Raw genomic sequence first — 20,387 nt, forward strand, 5'->3', positions numbered from 1 at the left:
GCTCATAAGTTGGTTAGTTAAGGATACAAATCGGAGAACCGAAGATGTTGAAAAGGCGGTAAACTATTTTTATAACATGGAATGGATAAGGCTGTTACATATGCTTAATGAACTCAAAACTGTGGTAAGTGTTGATGAAGAGGTGTGTAGTATTTGCTTGGAGGAGATGGAGAATGGTGAACGTACGAAAGCTATGGATTGCATGCATCGGTTTCATCCTTTTTGTATAGTTAAGTGGCTCACAAGAAATAATTTTACTTGCCCTTTATGCAGACACCACCACCATAACCTAATTCTTCCTTAAAACCCTAATCATGGCTGTAATTTTATTTTTTTGTTTTAGTAGGAGATGTTTTATGTACTTATTTCATGTTTTTTTTTTAATTTTGTGTATGGTTTTGAATGTTTAGCTGGCTTTGTAATTCAATATTAATGAATGAATTGGAGTGAATTAAAACTCTGTTAATGAGATCACATATAGTTCTGTTTTATGATTTCTTCATTTAATATTATTTTAATTAAAATTAATTAAGAATGTTATTATTATAATTGTTATTACTATTAAGATATTCTTCAGATTAATGTATAACTTTTTTCATTTAAAAAATATTAGAAATAATATTTCGAGAGTTCGATTATTTAAAGATGTAAAATTCTGAATTCTTTTATCATTTTTTTATGACGAGGACTCATTTTCTTGAACCGAAATCCGAAATTATTGTCAAAATCCGGGATGTGAACCGCTCGCAAATCCACATATTTGACAAATTCAGGTTATAATGATTAGTAACTCAGTTTCTACCACTCCATTTATTAGAAACGGCGCAGCCGGGATTTAAACACATAACCATAGCGCCTAAATGGTTGATTAGCCCATTAGACCAAATTCGTACAGGCTATCAAATTTTTATTAATTTGACTTTTTCGTAATTTAATATTAATTTAAAAGATTACAATTATATTTTATTCTAAGTAAATCAGTATACACAGCAAATTTTGTAGCAGGCAACTAATAAACAACCGTAAAAGCACATTTTTTATTGATTCAAAGTTTAAATATATTTAATATTTATTTAAATATTAATTCATTATATTTAAACAAATTCAGGTACCAAATTGGTAATTATCCCAAAGCAGAATTTACAGTGTCTAATCTCCTCACTAAAATCGCTACACTCATGCCAGCAAAACCCAGGAAAAGCTTCAATTGGGTAATTTACACCAATTTCAATTCCTTATTTCTTGTTATTATTGCATTTAATCTGAAACCCTAATGCCTTGTTCAAATTTACTTAAACCTGGTAACTTTGAAGCCAAAAACCAATTTGAATTGTCTTTAATTCAAGCTTTTAAACAGCTTGAATCAAATTTGAAACCGCCCTTTTCATTGTCTATTCCAAACCCACAAGAATATCTAGAGCTTAATAGGGCCATTTTTTTGGGGATTTTAATTGATACCCACAAGGCTATAATCTACATTAAGTATTTACATGCTATTGTTACTGATGGGTATGCTTTTTTTGTTAGTTTAATTGTTAAATTAGTTAATGAATTGTACGATAAGCTCGTCGAGTCGGTAAAACATCAGTTGATTTGGGTTGTTAGAGAGATTGTTGATGTTTTAGGAGTTGGTTTTGATGGAATGTTGGTGTCTTTGTTGAGGCAGATTGTTGGTGGTGATTTTAGTGACGGGAATTTATGGTTATGTTACGAATTGGTTAGCGTTTTCTTGAGTAAATTTGAGTGTTTGTTAGAAGAGGAACCGATGGTTTTGAGTAGTGCGCTTTACGTGTTCTTGAGGTTGTTAGGTGATCATTGTAGGTTGTCGAATAGTTTGAAGTTGGACTCTTTAAAAGTGTTGGAGATTGAGTTTTGTGTTAAGATGTTGAGAGAGCAATTTTGTTTGTGTATGAAGATTGGGAGGGACCTTGTTAGATTACTGCAGGATTTAGTTCATGTACCTGTTTTTAGAGCTATTTGGAAGGATTTGTTGTTGAACCCAAGTGAGTTTAAGGTTCCAGGATTTTCAGATATTTCTCAACTATATTGCTCTAGGACTTCGAGTCGTTATTTTTTGCTGCGGATCACTCCGGAAATTGAAACCAATATGAGATTTATGCTTATGCATGTGAAGTTTGGAAGTCAGAAGCGCCATCAGTTATGGTTTGCTAAGAAATTTCTTTTTGGACCGGAGAGAGAGACGCTAGTTGTTGATATTGTTCGTTTTATTTGTTGTGGACACCACCCGTCTAATGAAACTATCTTGAGTGATGTTATACCTAGGTGGGCTGTTATAGGCTGGTTACTGAAAAGTTGTAGAAAGAATTATGTTCAAGCTAATGTGAAGCTGGCCTTATATTATGATTGGCTTTTCTTTGATGAAAGGATTGATAACATAATGAATATTGAGCCAGGAATGTTATTAATAGTATGCTCAATACCTAAATATATGGACATGGCCCACTCTCTTCTTGAATTTTTGTTGCTACTTATGGAGAATTATGATGTCGATCGCCCGAATGTCACTGCAACGGGTCTATCGTCAGCTTTCAATATACTTGTTCAAAAAGGAGTTATCCGCTCATTGGATGTTTTGACATCATGTGATGCACTTTCTCCATCTTTGAAAGAAAGACTTGGAAGGTTATGGTCGAATTTGAAAGCGGGAGTCTTTAACAAATCACAACCAGATAATCTTCCGCAGTACTCTGTATCTTCGAGTTTGCAACAACGTTCATATCTGGGAACTCCGACAAGATATCCAGAACAATCTCTTGCAAGTGAAGTGGAAGTTAGATGTAACACTGAAGCTATTGACACATCTATTACTGTTTCTGATGCCTTGTCTAATTGTCAATCTGTTAGCACCAGTGATAGTCAAATTGATGTTATAGAAGGTTTGCTAAACAATCTGGCTGATACTATAAAAAAGTCAAGTTCGAGTGCTCTTCAGATTTTGGAAGCTATACTTCTGTCATTTTTGAATCTCAATGACCAAGGACCTGTTGTTTCAATTTCTCCTGATATTTTATGCTCAAGAATAGCAGATCAGTACCAATCAATCGGCTACAAATTCTTTAGTCCCCTTGAGAAAAGTCCTAGTGTGCCTTGTTCTGGTCATGAAATTAGGTCTGCCACAAATTTAATTACTCGAACATTCATTTTTTCACTGCATGAGAAGATGCAAGGCATGCTTGTGTTCTGGTTAAGGAATGGTTTTCCTGTAGGAGCACATTTACTGTCATATGCATTGCAACTAGCTTATGAAGCACATGTAACAGGTTGCTCAGGAAATGCAATGGCTGACAGCAACTTGTCTAAATTATGTGAGTCAGGCATGCCGTTGTTGACCTTTCATATTGATGGCTATTCTTCTTTTTCTAATGCCGGAGCGAAACATGCTTGTAAAGATACTGTTCCTGTGTCTGAAATAGACAAGAAGTTGGTTATTAAATTGGTGGAAAATGCTTTTGCTGCTTACAAGTATTTCTTTGAGTTTTCAATAAAAATTCAGCAAAAAGAAGATGATATGTCTCTGTCAAAGCTCCTCTTAATTGACGCAGGTTCGTGCCTTCATTGGGAAAGAGTAAAACCAAACTTCTTATTCTCAAGTATCTTCCATCATTTTGCAGATTTATGCATCGGTGAGGAAAATATCATCAGGTTACTTATTAGTAGGTTGAATCATGCTGACATTGTCGAAATGCAGTTTGAGATTGGGTTAAAGAAAATTGTTGTGTTTGGGGACAATAGTGCAACCATTTTCCTGTTGATGAAGAATTCTCTAAGTTGGGATCCATTGGAGCAACACAGATTTTGGAGTTTAATTAGATCGGAACTTGTGGTTTCTAAAGTTCAGGTGGAGAAGATAATTTTGCAATTTCTCTGTTGTGATGATCTGGATGCAAATGTTAGTGCTATTGCAGTTGGTGGCCTTCTTACATTGTGCACTTGCTGTGCACCCACAACTGAGCTTGTTGGTGCAATCATGTTATTACCTGATCATGTCTTCCACGACTTTGCTGCTACAGCTCTGGCTTCATGGGTTTTGTCCAATCCCACAATGTTATTTGATAGTTTGGCTAAATTTTCAGAGCTTAACAACAAGAATGGTGTTGTCTTTGGTTCAACGGGGATTAAAATTAATCGATCAGCAGTTCTATGGTTAGTGAATTATTTTACAGCACAAGGGGTGAATGCCTCAGATATTTTAAGCAGCTTTCCTTGTAATACTCTTGGTGGATAAGCAACACGCTCATCATGGTGGTGGGACAATATAGCACAAGCACATATCCCTGCAATCTGTATGATATGGTTAATTGCATTTATTTGCCAGTTGAACCAGAGTGGAATTAGTTTATGCTTCTATTGTTTGCTTTCTTTCCAAAGTCCCTACTGAGAAATTTCATTTCATCTTCAACTCCTACATCCTCTTATGATCTCAGATAAGGGGACCAGAATTTAGAATCAAAGGCTGTTTTATCAGAATCTCTCTTGGGAGGTAAAAGAGACTAAGGTGTAGGCAAAGAGGCTGCTGCTCGTTCTGCTTCTGCTACTGCTGTCAAGGTGGTTCCTGAATCTGGGAACAGATCCAGATATTGCTCGGAATAAGTACAGAAGGAAAGAAGTTTCAAAAGATAACCGCATTAAGGAGATTCTGATATTGAGGTTTGAAGTTGCTAACTTTGTATCTTTTGGATATTATAGCAGTAAATTGGCTTGTATCAAGTATTAGCCGTATGTAAAATTTTCCTCTGTTGGTGCATGTATTTGTTTTGGGTCCTTAATAATTTGGGCATTTTGTTTTTAGATTTTCAAAGATGAAAATGGATTCAAAGGAGCTTGGTTCTCGGTTAAGGTAATGTTTACAAGATGGGAAAACATATGTGGGTTACACCGGTCCTACATGTAAGATTTTTTCTTCATCATAAAACTGGCAGATGCATGTGATTTATGAGTTAAGGAAATGTTGACACATGGATTATTAAAACTTGGGAACTGATATGGTCAGTGTAATCGAAACTCATATTTTGTGCTTGTGTTCATCTCTATAATATCTTTGTTCTAATTATTTGCACCTGATATTCTAAATACGAATTTTAAGCTTTCTAATGGCTGTATTGACCTCCAAATGTTCATAGTAGTTTTCATTTAACACAAAAGAAAGAGAAGGGAAGGAAATTTTTGTATTGGTTACACGGTTTACACCAGGACATATTAACTAACGTTTAGCTGTACAAACTTTGTCAAATATTCAGCAGCTGAAGAATCTGTCACTATGATGTACAATGTAGATTGAATGTAGAGTCTTGCTGAATCGTCTCAAATCAGCTTGCCTATGCCTTTGATATGCATGCATGACTTTTGAGTTTTAGAGAGATTTAGTGGATTTGATATGTCTATTTGAAGGATTTATTAGCAGTTCTCTGATCATATGATATTGGCATGTCAGTAATCAAAGTTACCTCCCTTGTTATACTCCTTAAAGTGGAAACTATATGGAAGTTCAAAATTTGTGCCTTATCAGATAACCAATCAGTCTAAAAATTTTCTTTATTGGGTGAGACTTCCATATGGTTTTATAATATCTAACACACTCTCGCATGTGAATGTACATTGGATTAAAGCGTGAACAATTACAGATCCACCTTACTTGTGTTTGTGCTTAAATAATTAATTAGCCGAATGTGTGTTGCCAAGGAATGAGCTTTAGGCTAAGCTGTTAGGTTATTATCTCTAATATGCTTGATGCATCTACTACATTGGATTCAATAACCTGTTTGAATTCTTGTTCTCTATTTAGGGAGTTAGTGCTGCTTAATTCCATGAATGTGAAGGATACAAGGCACCAACTTGATTCCCGTCCACCCTATAACTGTCATATGTTTTGGAGGAGCAGGGAAGAGAAGAAGTAATGTTGTGGGGAAACATACTTGGTCCTTTGGTGATAGAGTCGACACATGGTAACAAGTATGCAGTTTATATAGTTGGTGTATAAGTGTGATCAGATTTTTTTTTTTCTTTCTTTCTAATGTTAGTAAAAATGTAGGCCTTAAAGGGTTTGGAGGGTTAGCATTGGTCTTAATACATCAGAAACACACATTTGTAATCTTTTACTACCCGTGCCTGTTTATTTGTATCTATGATTATGGTTGATATCAAAGATCAAAGTCCTTCTTTGTTTGGTTGATTAAGCAAGTTTTCATTGATGTTGTGCTGTAGAAGGTGTTCATGGACAGAATTTTGTGGACTTTTTTCCTCCTTAAGTAAATGACCTTTTGTATGGTTGGATCTTCTTTATACTCTGCTTCAATCTATTTCCTGGTATACATGATTGATTGTCTAGTTTCATGTCTGCCTGGATTTCACTGTTTTAGCTGATGTGCTCTCTGTTTGGAGATAAATCATTATGCTACTTTCGCTTGCAGTTCATGGAGAAACACCTGTTGGAAAATGGAACCTTAGGCCTTCTCTTATCTAAAAAGATGGGGAATGGATTAAATGCTCCAATTCAGGGGAGAATAATTGATCTTCTCATGGGGTACGTACTTTGTGACTTAATTTTATTAATTTCTTTTGTCATGCTATTGACTTTGAACTTCTCATGTTCACTTGTTGACATGAAAACTTGGTTTGCAGGGTGGTACTCTGGCAGAGAAGAAACCAATGGTGCAGAGCCTTGTAGGGGAGGCCAACTGGCCAAGGGAAAGGATAAGGCTCCTAAAACTATATACGTGACAAAATCGGATAAATCTGACAACCCAAAATTATAGCCCTTAACCGTTGATGAAAATTCTTTGGTGTACCAAATTAGTAGAAATGGGAGTGAATAATCATTATATTACAGTTGAAAGTGGTTAAACCAATGAAAGTAATGATTCAACCAAGTTCAGAAAATATTTGATGCCTCGAGGAGCAGGATCCCTGGGATGAAAAAAGGTGCTTCTAAAACAGAACTATATGAAAAGTGAGAAGCAATTGGTAAGCCCAGAATGAAATCTGGCGAGCCACAAAGTATTTTAGGTAGAACCATTCCACACAAGGAAAACCCAACAAATTCCCCAGTTGCCATCCCTGATTAGAGTACTCTTAGAGATCATGTTGCAAAGGCCAATAATTCTGTAAACTATTCTGAGAATGCTTTGGTAAAGCAGAACTTTACCAGTGTTCTAACATTTTCTATGTCTGGATATACCGAGGACCTGATCTTATTTTCTGCAGTTGCTTTTCCATCAGATAGCGCAACTTCTAAGAAGTTGGCCTCATCAATTGCCAAATCTGAGCTGGTAAGTAAAAAAGAACCATCTCCTGCTGCTATGGAATTTGGTACAATTGAGAACAAGAGTAAGTATTTGGATTCTAAATTTCTTATTTGCTATTGCTTTTGTTGAGCTTTTGATGTAGTATTATTTGCTAGCTTTGTTGCATGTATTAATTGTGAGGTAATTATGTTACTTGACACTGATCTAAATGACCAACTGCCATGATATGCCTTTTTTGTATACCTTGTTTTTGACTCATTCATTTTGTCTAAAGCATCTTTGCCATTTTTAATGTATGTGTGGTCTGTTGACAGCTCCATCTTTTTGAAAAAGTGGCAGAAGGGAGGGAGAGTACTCAAAAAAGTTCTAAAATAAAAGAAAGTTTACTTAGTAGGTGTCTGCTTTTAAGTTTCAATTATGACATACATGTGTTTTACTTCGATCCCGGTTTAATGTTTAGTCCATTAGTCAATGAACTTTATAAATGAAGTCAGAGTTTTAGATAAAAATTTGAATCTCTAAAAGTCTCTCTCTATCCAAACAAGGATTTCTTCCCTTTTCATTTCTTCTCAACACTAGAAAAAATCAAATTAGCTTTCTGGCTTCCAAATAAAATTTTAGGTGAATTCTTACTATTACTATAGAATTTGTTTTAGATTTCATTTTTAATTTACTGCAGTTTCTATACACAACTTGTCATTTTTAGAATATAGCTCCATTAGGAAATTAGTAGCATAGACATTTTTGACAGCTTGGGTGGCAGGGGAATTTCTTAGTTTTATTAGATGTTCTAGATTCAGTTCTTCATGCCTTTTATGGTATGAAGACATATATGCAGTTTTGGAGTTTACTTGATTTTCCGTTCAGATATTTGCGATTTCTAAACAAAATTATCGCATATGATCTTAAGTTATAACTTATAGTTGACATTTTGTGCTTCACAAACACTTTGTAGAGTAGCTGATAATTACTCACATTGTATTGTTTGTTTAATTTAGTAATCACATCATCTGCCATTCCATTGCAGCCTAATCTTCTAACAGCTGCACCGTGGATTGCTTGTTTGAATGTGGATAGTACATTCAACTCTGGAGTATCGACTTCTCAATCATCTCCTAATGGATTGTACATTCAAGTTTCGACTGCCCAAGTCGATAATTCAACTTTAAATGATGAAGAGAAGAAGAGATGGGAAGCATTTAGAGAACCACTATCTGCATTTCAGTTCAGTATCGATGAGAAAGATAAGATACTCGGAAAAGAATTTGGCTTCATGCATTCAACTTACTGGGGCGAAGAACGAAAACAAGAAGTCCCAAAATATGAAACTGTTTGTAAAACACTAGATTTTCTTAGGAGTCTAGGCCTTTCTGATGAAGATCTTTACAAGGTAGTAAAAAAAACCTGAAGTTCTCGGCTGTAGTATCAAAACATGAATTGAAAAACAATGTGAAGATACTTGAAAAGGATTGGGCTATAAAAGGAAAAACATTAAGAAATCTTCTCCTTTGAAATCCGAAGGTATGGTCCGTATGAGTAATTTTAATGGTAAAATTGTTGTTTAGAGCTAACCTGAGGAAATGATCACATATTACAGAGCAGGAACTCTGGTTTTCACATTGTTACTACTAAAAATTTAATTCACTGTGAATGTTCATGTGGTGATTAGTACATATCTTTGATTGTTGTCTCAGCCTTTGTTCTGTTCCGTTTTCTCTTGAAGTAGTTCCTAGTATATGAACGGTTATTGCCGCATTTTATCTTATCAGAGTTCATCATAATTTCGTAATGTGATGGCCTTTCAGAAAATTGATGGTCGTTTTTGTTGTTGTTTTCTAGACCTTCCATTTTTGAAGAATATATCCTCAGATTGTTTGTGAATCGATGCATTCTTCCGTATATCAGAGCCTCGGAGAGCTGGTCATATGAGGAATATCAATAAACGTCTCTGTCTCTGTCAACTTAATACTGTTAGACCATCAAGCCAAGGTTACTGAATTTTATCATTGTGATGTTCATTTTTTTTTCAGAGACGGTGTGAAATGATCGTATCGATTTTACTCAACTGGTGGTGATACCGGTTTTACTACCGGTCTGAATTTAAAAACACTTCTGCTGATTGTAGGCTTATAAAAGTAGATAATCTTCGGTATTCATATCCACACTATTTAATTTGATTTGTTCTATTCAGAGATGACGTAGCTTCTTCAGAGTATTATAAAGGCAGAGTATTAATATATGACTTTGTCAATCAACACAGCCAACAAAATAGAATTCTATCCAATTCTTAGCCACAAAGAAATGCTACAGCTTATCTTATTCATCTCATTCATTGCAGCCTTCATCTTCTTCTTCTGCACTACTACTTCTCATCCTCCATCAACAGCTCCATGTCCCGAATCATACCCGCTAATTGGAAACCTCCCCGGTTTCCTCCGCAACCGCCACCGCTTCCACGATTGGGTAACAGACATGCTCACCCACACCCCATCATCAACTCTCCAAATCAACTCCTTCCTCAATCTCTCCCACGGAATCTGCACTGCAAATCCATCCAATGTCGAACACCTCCTCGTAACCAACTTCCCCAACTACATCAAAGGCTCCCGCTTCCTCAACGTTCTCTACGAGCTTCTCGGCCATGGCATCTTCAACGTCGACGGTCAACTCTGGAAAATCCAACGCAAGATCGCTAGTCATGAATTCAACACCAAATCACTCAAATATTTCGTATCAGACGTAGTCAAATCCGAAATGAACCAAACCCTAATTCCGTTCTTGTTCAGCTCATGTGACCGTGAAGATAATGATTCGGTTTTCGATCTTCAAGAAGTGTTAAGTAAATTTACATTTAGTACTATTTGTAAAGTTGCATTTGGTGTTGATTCTTCATCTTCTATGTCAGATTTGCCTTTCTCCCAAGCTTTTGATGATGCTGTTGAAATTTGCTTTTTTTCAAGATTTTTATCTCCATTACCTCTAATATGGAAGATCAAGAAATTTCTCAATTTCGGATCAGAGAAGCGATTAAAAGAAGCCATTGAAATTATAAACAGCTTTGCCATGCAGATTATCAGGTCAAAACTACAAGAAACTGATCAGAAAAACCAAGATTTGCTATCAAGATTCATAATCTTGAGCTCCGATTTAGAATTTCAAGATCAAGAACATAAAACAAAGTTCTTAAGAGACATAGTTATAAGCTTCGTTCTTGCCGGAAAAGACACAACTTCATCTGTTTTAACATGGTTTTTCTGGCTACTCGCCGGAAATCCACGTGTAACACGGTTGATACATCAAGAATTAGCAGAAGTAGCATCGTTGTCGGAGCCGGGGCCGGAATTTACGTCGAAAACGTTAAGAATGAGGATGTTTAGCTACGAGGAGCTTAAAAAACTACATTACTTGCATGCCACGCTATCAGAAACAATGAGATTATTTCCACCGGTGGCGATCAATTCAAGATTAACGGTGGATGATGATGTTTTACCGGACGGAACACGTGTCGGAAGAGGGTGGTTTGCTGATTATTCAGCTTATGCAATGGGCAGGATGGAGAAAATATGGGGTGGAGATTGCAGAGAGTTTAAGCCGGAGAGGTGGTTGGATGAGAATGATGGGAAATTTCAGCCGTCGGATCAGTTTCGATTCCCTGTGTTTCATTGTGGACCCAGGACTTGTTTGGGTAAGGAGTTGGGTTATATTCAGATGAAGGCGATTGCAGCTGCTCTGATTTATGAGTTTGAAATCTTGGCCGTTGATGGAGGGGCGAATGCAGAGAGGATGATGAATCCGCCTTATGTTGTATCATTGCTTCTTAAAATGAAAGGTGGCTTGAAAGTTAAGGTTAAAAGGAGGGAGAGGTAGGTCTAGGTAAGAATTCCCTGTTAATAAGTTTTAATATCTAGTTTCTAGTTTCCAAAACGCTTATAAAGTTTAGAAATTTTATAATCTTCTTTTAAAATATAGCTCGTTTCGTCGCTTTAAGTTATCACATTTCTCTAATGTTAGTGTTTTCGTGCTATAAAACGAAACAGTTGAACATTACAAAACAATGTTATTTTAAGAAAGTTTCTCCCCTCAAATTTTCGACATATATGTTTTAACACGTTCATCTCATTTCTACGAGTTAACCATTAAGTACTAAAAATATGTGTTAGGAGATGGAATCAATGGGTACATAATATGGACGACCACCTCCCTAATCGCTGGTCCGGCCTACTTCCCAATCAATTTTCGTATTTATTTTTATTTTAGTCGTCTCATTTTAATCTTCTTCTACTACGGATACTTCTATTTTTTTGATTCGCTACTGCATATCATTAACCAAAACTAACCATGAAGTACTAAAAATATGTGTTAGGAGACGGAATTAATGGGTACATAATATGGGCGACCACCTCCCTAATCGCTGGTCCGGCCTACTTTCCAGTCAATTTTTGTATTTATTTTTATTTTAGTCATCTCATTTTTAATCTTCATTCATCGCGTTCTCCACTATTTTTTATTCCGCTACTGCATATCATTAATCAAAACTGTGGTTATAAGAATCTGATGAATCATGTTATGTAATATATATTCAGTTTGTCAGGCTATGATTAACTTGCATTATGTTATGTAATAATATATATTTGGAAGAGGAGCAGGAAAACAAAAAAAACAGCAGAAGGAAACGACTCCACTGGGGATCGAACCCAGAATCTCTGGTTTCGTAGACCAGCGCCTTATCCATTGGGCCATGGAGTCAATTTTGGTTGATGACGAATTTACAAAAAACTAAATCTTACCTCTTACCTAGAAGAATGATTGTGTTTCAGTTTTGTCAAAAGGTAAATAGTTTGTTAAACCAAAAATAAAAAAAATTAACCTAGTTTTGAGCTTAAAATATTGATTCATATAAATTTAATTAATAAATGAGTTTTCCTAACTAAGGAATTAATTTAAAAATTCAATTGATTATGATAGCTAATTTGATTTTCAAAAATTGAATAGAACTGCAATGAAGTTATATATTAAATTTGAGTAGATTTATAAATTTTTGAATATTTGGATAAATTTGTACAAAATCGAAAAGCTTTGAGTTTTAATACCATTAAACCAATAGAATATGTTTGTAATGTGGCCAAATAGTGTCAAAAAGCCAAACTTTTTTTGATTTTCAGAAATTTATTCAAACCTTAAAAAAGTTGTAAAATAAATCTATTCATTTTTCCAAAATTAATTTAATTATGTCTATAATAGTATTGAATATGTTAATTTTTCAAATTATTAATAAGAAAAATAATTCTCAATTAAGATATCACATGGTTCGGATAAAATTAATTTTGAAAAATTAGATAGATTTTCAACTGAACCACCAATTGAGCGATAAATTTACAATTTTTTTAAAAATAGATAATTTTTAAATTCATTTTTAAAATAGATAATTCACATGGTTTGGTTTTTTTAATACCAACCCTTGTAATGTCTATATAGTATTTTCTTAGATATCAAACATAATTTCTTTTCTTTTCTATGTTTATGATTTTTTTTGAAGGGTATGTTTTATTATTTAGATCCTAGTGAAACTTCCTAAACATAAAGTAGATCGAATGTTTTTAATATTATAATTGAAGTAACGGACCACATCATAAATTCACTTTTTTGGTTCATAAATGAATTCAAAGAACAATACAAAGAAAAAAGCTCAACATGCACTACTAGAAAACTGCATTTTAACAACAGATTTTTCCGTCGTTAAAGGCTGAAATCCGTCAGTAAATTAAGTTTTCCGTTGGCAAAATGCTAAAATCTGTTGTTAAATCAAAAAATTTCCGTCGGTAATTCTCTGTTTTCTAGTAGTGATGCCTTAAAAGTGTTCATATGAATAGAGAAGAATAATATAATGTATTTATGAAAGATACAGATTTTTAATTTCATGCATGAAAACGTTCAATTTAATGTAAATTCAGTTCAATACAAATTAATTGTTACCAAACTATAAATTGAAGCAAAATCAACAAAAAAATTAAAGTGACACAAAAATGGCTACCATCATTGTTCCTAAGGACTTTTCTCCTGTTGAAGATGCAGAATATATCAAGAAGGCTTGTTTAGGTTTCCATTTTTTCCTATAATTTATATTATTTTTTCTAATTTTTTTTTTAAATTAATATATTATTTATAATTACATGTTTTAAAAATTAAAATCCAGGGTGGGGAACGGATGAGAAGGCAATAATATCAATTTTAGGGCATAGAAATTCATTTCAAAGGAAGCTTATTAGGCTAGCTTATGAAGAGATTTATCAAGAGGATCTTATCATTCAGCTTCAATCTGAGCTATCCGGAGATTTTGAGGTATTTAATATTTTATCTTTTCTTTCTTTTTAAATCGGATCAAACTAAATTAATATATAAAAAAATATTTAAGAACGAACAAAATCAAAATGTTGGTTTGGTTGGTTTTTCGATTTTGGTTGATACCAAAAGTGAACTAATAATTCTTTTTATTTCTAAAATTGTACCAAATAGCTAAAAAAATATTTGTCAAACTAAACCGAACTAAAGTGAATTTATTGGTTATATTTGATCGATTTGTATGGTTCAATGTTTACACACTCCTATACATAGATATATATATATATATATACACATACGTGTGCGTATGCGAGAGTTTTATTGCTAAACTTTGGGCTAATTAATTTTTTAGCCGGTTTGAACTAACATAAATAGACATTTTGTTACTTTCAAACCAAACTAAAATATAATACGGATTAAGATTCCCTCAAGTTCATAATGAACTTGAGGGGGTCATATTCGCGATATACACTGTTCAGTACAAAAGAATGGTATAGATAAAAAAGTATAATTTTAATCAAATTAATTTATACCGTTCATTTTGTAATGAACGGAGTAGATCGCGAACATGATCCCCTCAACTTCAAATGAACTGAATCCCAATCCATATAATACTGCACTTTTTTTATAATATGAAACCGAAACAAACTAAATTTTTCAGTTTGGTTCGATACGTGTACATGCTCCTAATACTTATAAGCTTTTTATTGCTAAAACATGGAACTGAATTGTAGAGAGCAATAAGCTTGTGGACATTGGAGGCAGCTGATCGAGATGCTGTATTAACTAATGAGGCTCTACAAAAGACAACACCTGATTACAGGGTCATAATTGAGGTTTCTTGTGTTAAATCTCCTGAAGAACTTTTAGCTTTAAAGCGTGCTTACCGCTTTCGCTACAAGCATTCGTTGGAAGAAGATGTCGCCTCTCATTTCTCCGGCGACATTCGGAAGGTACAACAAGTCCATGTTTTCATTCGTTCGCTCTACCGAAGTTCGAAAAAAATACAATCTTTTAGTCATCTATTACAAATAGAAGGGGGATTTTTGACATTTTTGGGGAGGTTTGATTTCAAAACTTTGGAAGAGTTCTGCTAGACACATATCCCACTTGAGTTAAAAATTGTTGAAAAACAACAATAGATTTAGCTTAATTAAAATGTGCATTCATCTTGAACCGAATTAAATTAAATTTGTCCTTTTAAACTTAAAACTAACTAAGAAATTAATATTTCTCAAACAAAACAGAATCATATATAATTTTCTTTGCTCGATTAATTATTTTGGTTCGCTATACTCTAAAAAATTAAGCACAAATCAAACCAAATAAAACTGGTCGGTTTTAGTTATTAAGAGTTCATATCCAAAATATAATTATCATGTCAAGAGTCATGGAGCAATTTGGTATATATCAACTGGTTAGATATACAATTTATTTTGGTTTTTAAATAAAACCTTAATAAGGTTATTAAAAATGACAAAATGAACGCTCTTTAACATATCTTTTCACCGTTACTCATGTTGACATGAACAATATATGGCATACACGCGACATTGATAAGGGGTCCAATTTATATTTTTTATAACATTAAACTTCAAACTGAAATGAATAATTCATGTTTTATTTGAATAAATTACACGTGGATGTCATATGTCGCTCACATCAGTAAAAATAATAGTGAAATTTGTTGTTGAAGGAAGATCTAATTTATTATTTTTAATAAATGTTCGATTCCACTTTAAAATAAAAAAATTATAAAATTCAAATAAAAAATTAAGGTCAAAATTATACATTTGGCTTTATTTTTGTGTTTCATGCAGGTTTTGGTTGCACTAGTGAGTGCATATAGGTATGATGGGCATGAAATTGATGAGAAGGTTGCTCATTTGGAAGCTGATGTTCTTCATGATGATATCTACACAAAAGCCTTTAATCATGATGAATTAATCAGAATATTAAGTACAAGGACCAAATCACAACTTATGGCAACTTTCAACTATTACAAAGATAAATATGGGACTTCCATCACCAAGGTACACATCATAATTTATGCAATATTTTTTTGTCAAAATTGCAATATAAGTATATTAGTATTTATTATAATTTTGATAATACTTAGTCTAGTTTAAAAATTAAAAGTGATCTTATTATAATTCCATTGATTGTTCAATTTCATGCGGTTTTAGTATTTTCAATGACGAATTAGAAAAATATTGCATATATATCATTTTAAATTTTCACGAGATATTTTTAGATAGACTCTTCTACCGTTTTACATGACAATAAATAATTTATGCAATTAGTATTGCTGTCAACTTGTAAAATAGACTAAAATTGATGAAATATGCAATAAATTAAATATATTTGATTTCATTTATCTATTGTATTATGTTCAGGGCTTGTTGAGTGATCCAACTGATCAATACTTAGCGGCATTTCGTATGGCGATCAGGTGCATTAGAGACCCTAAAAAATATTTTGCAAAGGTATGTATTTATCATGAATATCACATCATAAATATTTGTATAGTACAATACTAGGGGTGCTCACTTTTATCAAAACTGAACGGAATTAGCCAATTTAATTGGTTTTTTGATTCGTTTCGTTTCGTTTTAATTTGATTTAAATCAATAACTGAACCAAAATATTTTTCATTCTCAGAATCAAAATTATTAATTTTGTTCGGTTTTTACATATGCTTATAGAAATACTACAAATTAGTAGTAGACTGAGAATTGACTAGTCGATTTTTCAGTTACTTTATACTTATGTTAATATCTTTTTATTTAAGCTAAACCTATTTTAAAGTGCTTAAATTATACAATTTTTGTTCATTAGATCCCTCAATTTATATTTGGCTTCCTCGTATCTTTAAACTTTTATTTTTTAGTTCATTAGATCCATAAATTTTCGTTTTTTGATTCGTTGAGTCCCTAAATCTTTGTTTTTTTTTTGTTTCATTTGGTCTTTAGATGGATTTTCGTTTAAGGATCTAAAGAATCTAATGAACCAAAAAACGAAAATTTAGGAACCTAAAGAAGCCAAATAGTTGAAGGACCTGATGATACAGACCCCAAAATGAATTTAACCTTTTTTTTTATATTTTGACAGTTCAACTAAAAGCGTAATTATATGGCCAAAAGAAAATTAGATGACATCCAATTTTTTTTGCCGTATAAGCAATTTTGGTCGGAATTGTGATAATAACTTCCGGTTTGGAAAAATAAAAATTAAATTATCGAAATATGAAAAATTAAACATTATAACCAAAGTGTAAAAACATTATAGTAACCGCAGAAAAAATAAACCCCTGAATTTTGCACTTAGGTTTTACGCAATGCAGTTAACAAGGAGGACACCGACGAGGATGCACTGAGCCGTGTGATTGTGACACGTGCAGAGAGGGATTTGCAGGAGATTAAAGAGTTGTATTTTAAGAGAAACAGCAACTCTCTTGAAGCTGCTGTGGAAAGTGAAACTTCAGGAGATTACAAGGCATTTCTTTTAGTCTTGTTGGGGGAAGAAAATAATAATTAAATTATTAATTTACTAATTTAATAATAAATTCAAACTTTCTAGTTGGTAGAAATTTTAATTCTTGAAATTTAATTTGATGTAGTTGGGATTTTAGTCATATTTATGTCCACTGTTTGAATAACTAATGTTAATTAAATATTATTGATTCCAGAAGTTAATTGTATTTTCCAATTGTTTTAAATGATGATCATATTTTAAATCGTTTTAATTTAGTTATTGAGCTATGATTGTAATGATATTGGAAGATTGTCCAGTGATTTTTGATTAAATTATGTGTAGATTGCAACTGGTTTTGTTTATTTAGGATTATTAGCTCCTCTAATTCTTCCTAATTTTCAAAATGTCAATTTTCTTTTTTTGATAGTTTGATTCAGTTAAAATGGTTATATTTTATAGGCCTAATGCTTCAAAAAAACCCAACTTTTTAGCCCCTTTTCAATCCTACCCTGACGTTAAAAATTTGTCAATTTTACCCTATTTTGCGTTTTTTTGTTTCCATTGTACCCTGAAATATTAAATTGATGTTTTTTAGTTTGGAAAAAATTAAAAAACGTTCTCCATGTCTAGCATATATTAATTGTATATGTTGAAAATTTATTTAGATTTAGTTAAATTAATTAAGAATTTAAATTAGTTTTAATTTAAATTATAGTTTTTAGTTAGTTTTTATAAATAAAAGACTTATTTGTATTTTTTGAATAGAAATAAATTTAATGTTATATTTAAATTTAGTTAATTAAATGATTTCATCATTTAAATAAAAAATTATAAAAAATTAAAAAATTAGGATACAATTCAAAGACAAAATGCGAAATAGGATAAAATTGACTAGTTTTTAACGTCAGGGCAGAATTGAATAGGGCTAAAAGGTCGGAGTTTTTTTAGGTATTAGGCCTATTTTATAAAAACGGTTATATATGATACTCGTCTTTTCATATGCTTTGAGAAGACAAACAACTCTTCAGGTGAGGAGTAGATTTTTTGAGGAACAGATCTGCTCCTCGAAAAAGGAGCAACACCGTCGAAAAAAATTAGTGTGGTGGGTGGGTGGTCGGAAGCCCTAAAATCAAAATAATATAAATTTATAATTATTTAATAAGTTGTAATATAAATTTGTATTAAAAAAACCATATTATCAATTTTTTTAAAAGTTTCGACATCAAAAAATTTATTAATAACATCTTGAATGTTTATCCCGCATAACGGATGTGCCACGTCATTTTTATAACAAGTCAATAATCATTTGTGATAGGGAATCTTTATTTATTCTCTATTTTTTTTATTATTAAACATTTGCACATGGCTAACGCCTCATTGATTTGTTGCACGAATGACACGGCACAACCGTTGCGCTGCATAATTATTCTAACATCTTGGTAAAGAAGTTTTGTTTTTTTTTAAAACCCACAAGTACTATACTCACTACAACTTGGTAAAGAAGTTGAAGAGCAAAAGGGATTGATTTTTCTTATAAATAACATCTAATCTTAAACCCTAAATTACAGCAAAATATCAGAAGAAGGAGGAGAAAACTATTTCGATTTGTTGTCCGATGATGAAGTTGTAAATATCTTCAACAAGCTCCCTTATCTTGATACCCTACTTCGATTATCTTCAGTCTGCTTCCGATTCTCATCTCTCGTCTCCAAAATCGATTCAATTACTTCTACTACACTCCATCTCTCAGCCTCTCCGTCTCGATCAACATTCGATACTTTTCCTTTTCGAACAATCGTTCAGAAATTTCGAGATATCAAACATCTTCGAGTTGATATCAACTTCTTCCCAAAAAGCGGTGATTTAACAGCTTGTTTTGGGTCTCATTTGGATGTTTTGATGTATCTGCATACTCAATCTGTCAAACAGTTTGATTCGTTTACTTCTGATGTCAAATTTGTCGATCGGACAACGGACTTATTGGGACCAGTGTGGGTCGATTCTTTCACCAGAATGTTGCAATTGATGCTTGGGAACTCGGCGGCCAGGCTTGCTATCGTTCATTGTTGCCCCTGGTGGTTACATATTGTCAAATTAAACCTCGACTTGACCCTGGTCGTAGATATGAAATAGTTCAAAGTTTTTGCTAATTTGAAGTTCAAAAGTCTTCATAATTTTACATAAAAAAGAACAATTATTAACCAAAACTAGAATGGATTCGAGCTTTTCAAGCCGAAAAATCATGATACTCAAACTCGAGTAGGCAATTGAATAAAGTAGCTTAAATTAGACTGGATTAGCATAAAATCAGGTTTGAATAATTTTCAAATTAGAATCCTGAATGGCCAAATTTATGTTGATGTGGCAAAGGAACCTGGAGGCAGCAGAAGAGGCAGTCTGGTTGCGAAATCAGCATAAGTTCAACATAATTTTGGACAATAATAGAGCTGCAAAAACAATTAATTTCTGAATGACATTGCCAAATTACGGTAATAAAATTGCAATTCAGTGTAAAGACTACCATTTAATTACAACAAAAATAACATAGCTAGATCATATTGTTTTTGTTTCTTAATAAGTATTTGCGATTGAGTCCTTTACTTGTTTTTTTGTTGGTTAATTTGGTCCTTGTCTTAATATTATCTAAATTTAACTTTATGTTTTGAGATTTGCTATCACCGCCTCAAATTCCGCTGTTTCCTTGTATTGGAGTCTAATCCAATCAGGTCGAAATAAATTGTCAAATTCAACCTCAGCTTCTCCTTAAAATCTGATGTTCAAAACTCTTCATCTATACTATATATAAAAGCACGGATGGGGGACAGGCAAATTTACCGAATAATCCTTTTCAGTTTATTAATAAATAAAGGTTTTATAGTCATTAACTAATTAGTTATTTAATTAATCACTATTATAATTAAAGTCCTAATTAGAATAGGTAGCTAAATTATCTCCAATTTAGTTTTTAGTATATAAAAAATAACTAAATTGTCTCCAAATTAGTAGGAATGCCTATCTTTTAGTTTGATTGAACTATAAAATTAAAACATTGTATTTGATCAGTATAATATTATTTAAATTTTAATCTTATTATTTTTAAAAATATTATTAATAAAATTAAGTTAATTATTTAATTGTGGTTATTATAAAATTAAGTTACGTTACGAGCCACGTACATAGCACGCAATGCGAAACTAGTAATTTTAAATAACAAAAAAAATTATTCACCAAATATTAATTTAATTTATCGTAAATACACAGAGCTTATGACTAGTTTCAAAATAATACTACTGGTATGGCCATGTCAGCATC

General features: G+C 32.7%; 3 protein-coding genes and 1 non-coding gene across 11 annotated transcripts; 3 read left to right on the forward strand and 1 right to left on the reverse strand.

Annotated features, from left to right (window-relative positions):
- Positions 1-1,143: 1,143 nt before the first annotated feature.
- Positions 1,144-9,434, forward strand: LOC126685907 (uncharacterized). Of its 8 annotated transcripts, none has more exons than XM_050379903.2 (7): positions 1,144-4,668; positions 4,811-4,908; positions 5,804-5,970; positions 6,429-6,541; positions 6,640-7,344; positions 8,290-8,783; positions 9,102-9,434. In XM_050379903.2, exon 1 carries the CDS (start codon positions 1,274-1,276, stop codon positions 4,244-4,246), a length of 2,973 nt encoding a protein of 990 aa, XP_050235860.1. In that variant the 5' UTR covers positions 1,144-1,273; the 3' UTR covers positions 4,247-4,668; positions 4,811-4,908; positions 5,804-5,970; positions 6,429-6,541; positions 6,640-7,344; positions 8,290-8,783; positions 9,102-9,434. The 8 variants fall into 8 exon arrangements, with proteins under 8 accessions (XP_050235860.1, XP_050235862.1, XP_050235859.1 ...); XM_050379905.2 differs by lacking the exon at positions 9,102-9,434 and adding an exon at positions 6,223-6,324 and having other exon boundaries at positions 8,290-8,955; XM_050379902.2 differs by lacking the exon at positions 9,102-9,434 and having other exon boundaries at positions 8,290-8,955.
- Positions 9,435-10,016: 582 nt separating this feature from the next.
- LOC126687458 (cytochrome P450 94A1-like) lies at positions 10,017-11,129 on the forward strand. The gene has a single exon (XM_050382021.1). The coding sequence runs from the start codon at positions 10,017-10,019 to the stop codon at positions 11,127-11,129; it is 1,113 nt and encodes a 370-aa protein (XP_050237978.1).
- Positions 11,130-11,935: 806 nt separating this feature from the next.
- TRNAR-ACG (transfer RNA arginine (anticodon ACG)) lies at positions 11,936-12,008 on the reverse strand. Its single transcript has one exon. It is a non-coding gene; the product is annotated as a tRNA-Arg (tRNA).
- A 1,139-nt stretch (positions 12,009-13,147) lies between these two features.
- Positions 13,148-17,228, forward strand: LOC126685909 (annexin-like protein RJ4). The gene is made up of 6 exons (XM_050379914.2): positions 13,148-13,358; positions 13,456-13,601; positions 14,336-14,554; positions 15,422-15,634; positions 15,998-16,087; positions 16,929-17,228. The coding sequence occupies exons 1-6, from the start codon at positions 13,286-13,288 to the stop codon at positions 17,136-17,138; spliced, it is 951 nt and encodes a 316-aa protein (XP_050235871.1). The 5' UTR covers positions 13,148-13,285; the 3' UTR covers positions 17,139-17,228.
- The last annotated feature ends 3,159 nt before the right edge of the window (positions 17,229-20,387 follow it).

This window comes from Mercurialis annua, linkage group LG6 (assembly GCF_937616625.2).
Source record: "Mercurialis annua linkage group LG6, ddMerAnnu1.2, whole genome shotgun sequence".
NCBI classification, from domain to species: Eukaryota; Viridiplantae; Streptophyta; class Magnoliopsida; order Malpighiales; family Euphorbiaceae; genus Mercurialis; species Mercurialis annua.

What these genes read in the sequence shown, in the direction of transcription:
- LOC126685909 (XM_050379914.2), top strand. Translation starts at nt 13,286, where the DNA reads ATGGCTACCATCATTGTTCCTAAGGACTTTTCTCCTGTTGAAGATGCA. An exon ending in TATCAAGAAGGCTTGTTTAG is followed by an intron (nt 13,359 to 13,455) that starts GTTTCCATTTTT and finishes ATTAAAATCCAG; the next exon opens with GGTGGGGAACGGATGAGAAG. An exon ending in CTAAAAAATATTTTGCAAAG is followed by an intron (nt 16,088 to 16,928) that starts GTATGTATTTAT and finishes TTTTGCACTTAG; the next exon opens with GTTTTACGCAATGCAGTTAA.
- LOC126685907 (XM_050379903.2), top strand. Translation starts at nt 1,274, where the DNA reads ATGCCTTGTTCAAATTTACTTAAACCTGGTAACTTTGAAGCCAAAAAC.
- LOC126687458 (XM_050382021.1), top strand. Translation starts at nt 10,017, where the DNA reads ATGAACCAAACCCTAATTCCGTTCTTGTTCAGCTCATGTGACCGTGAA.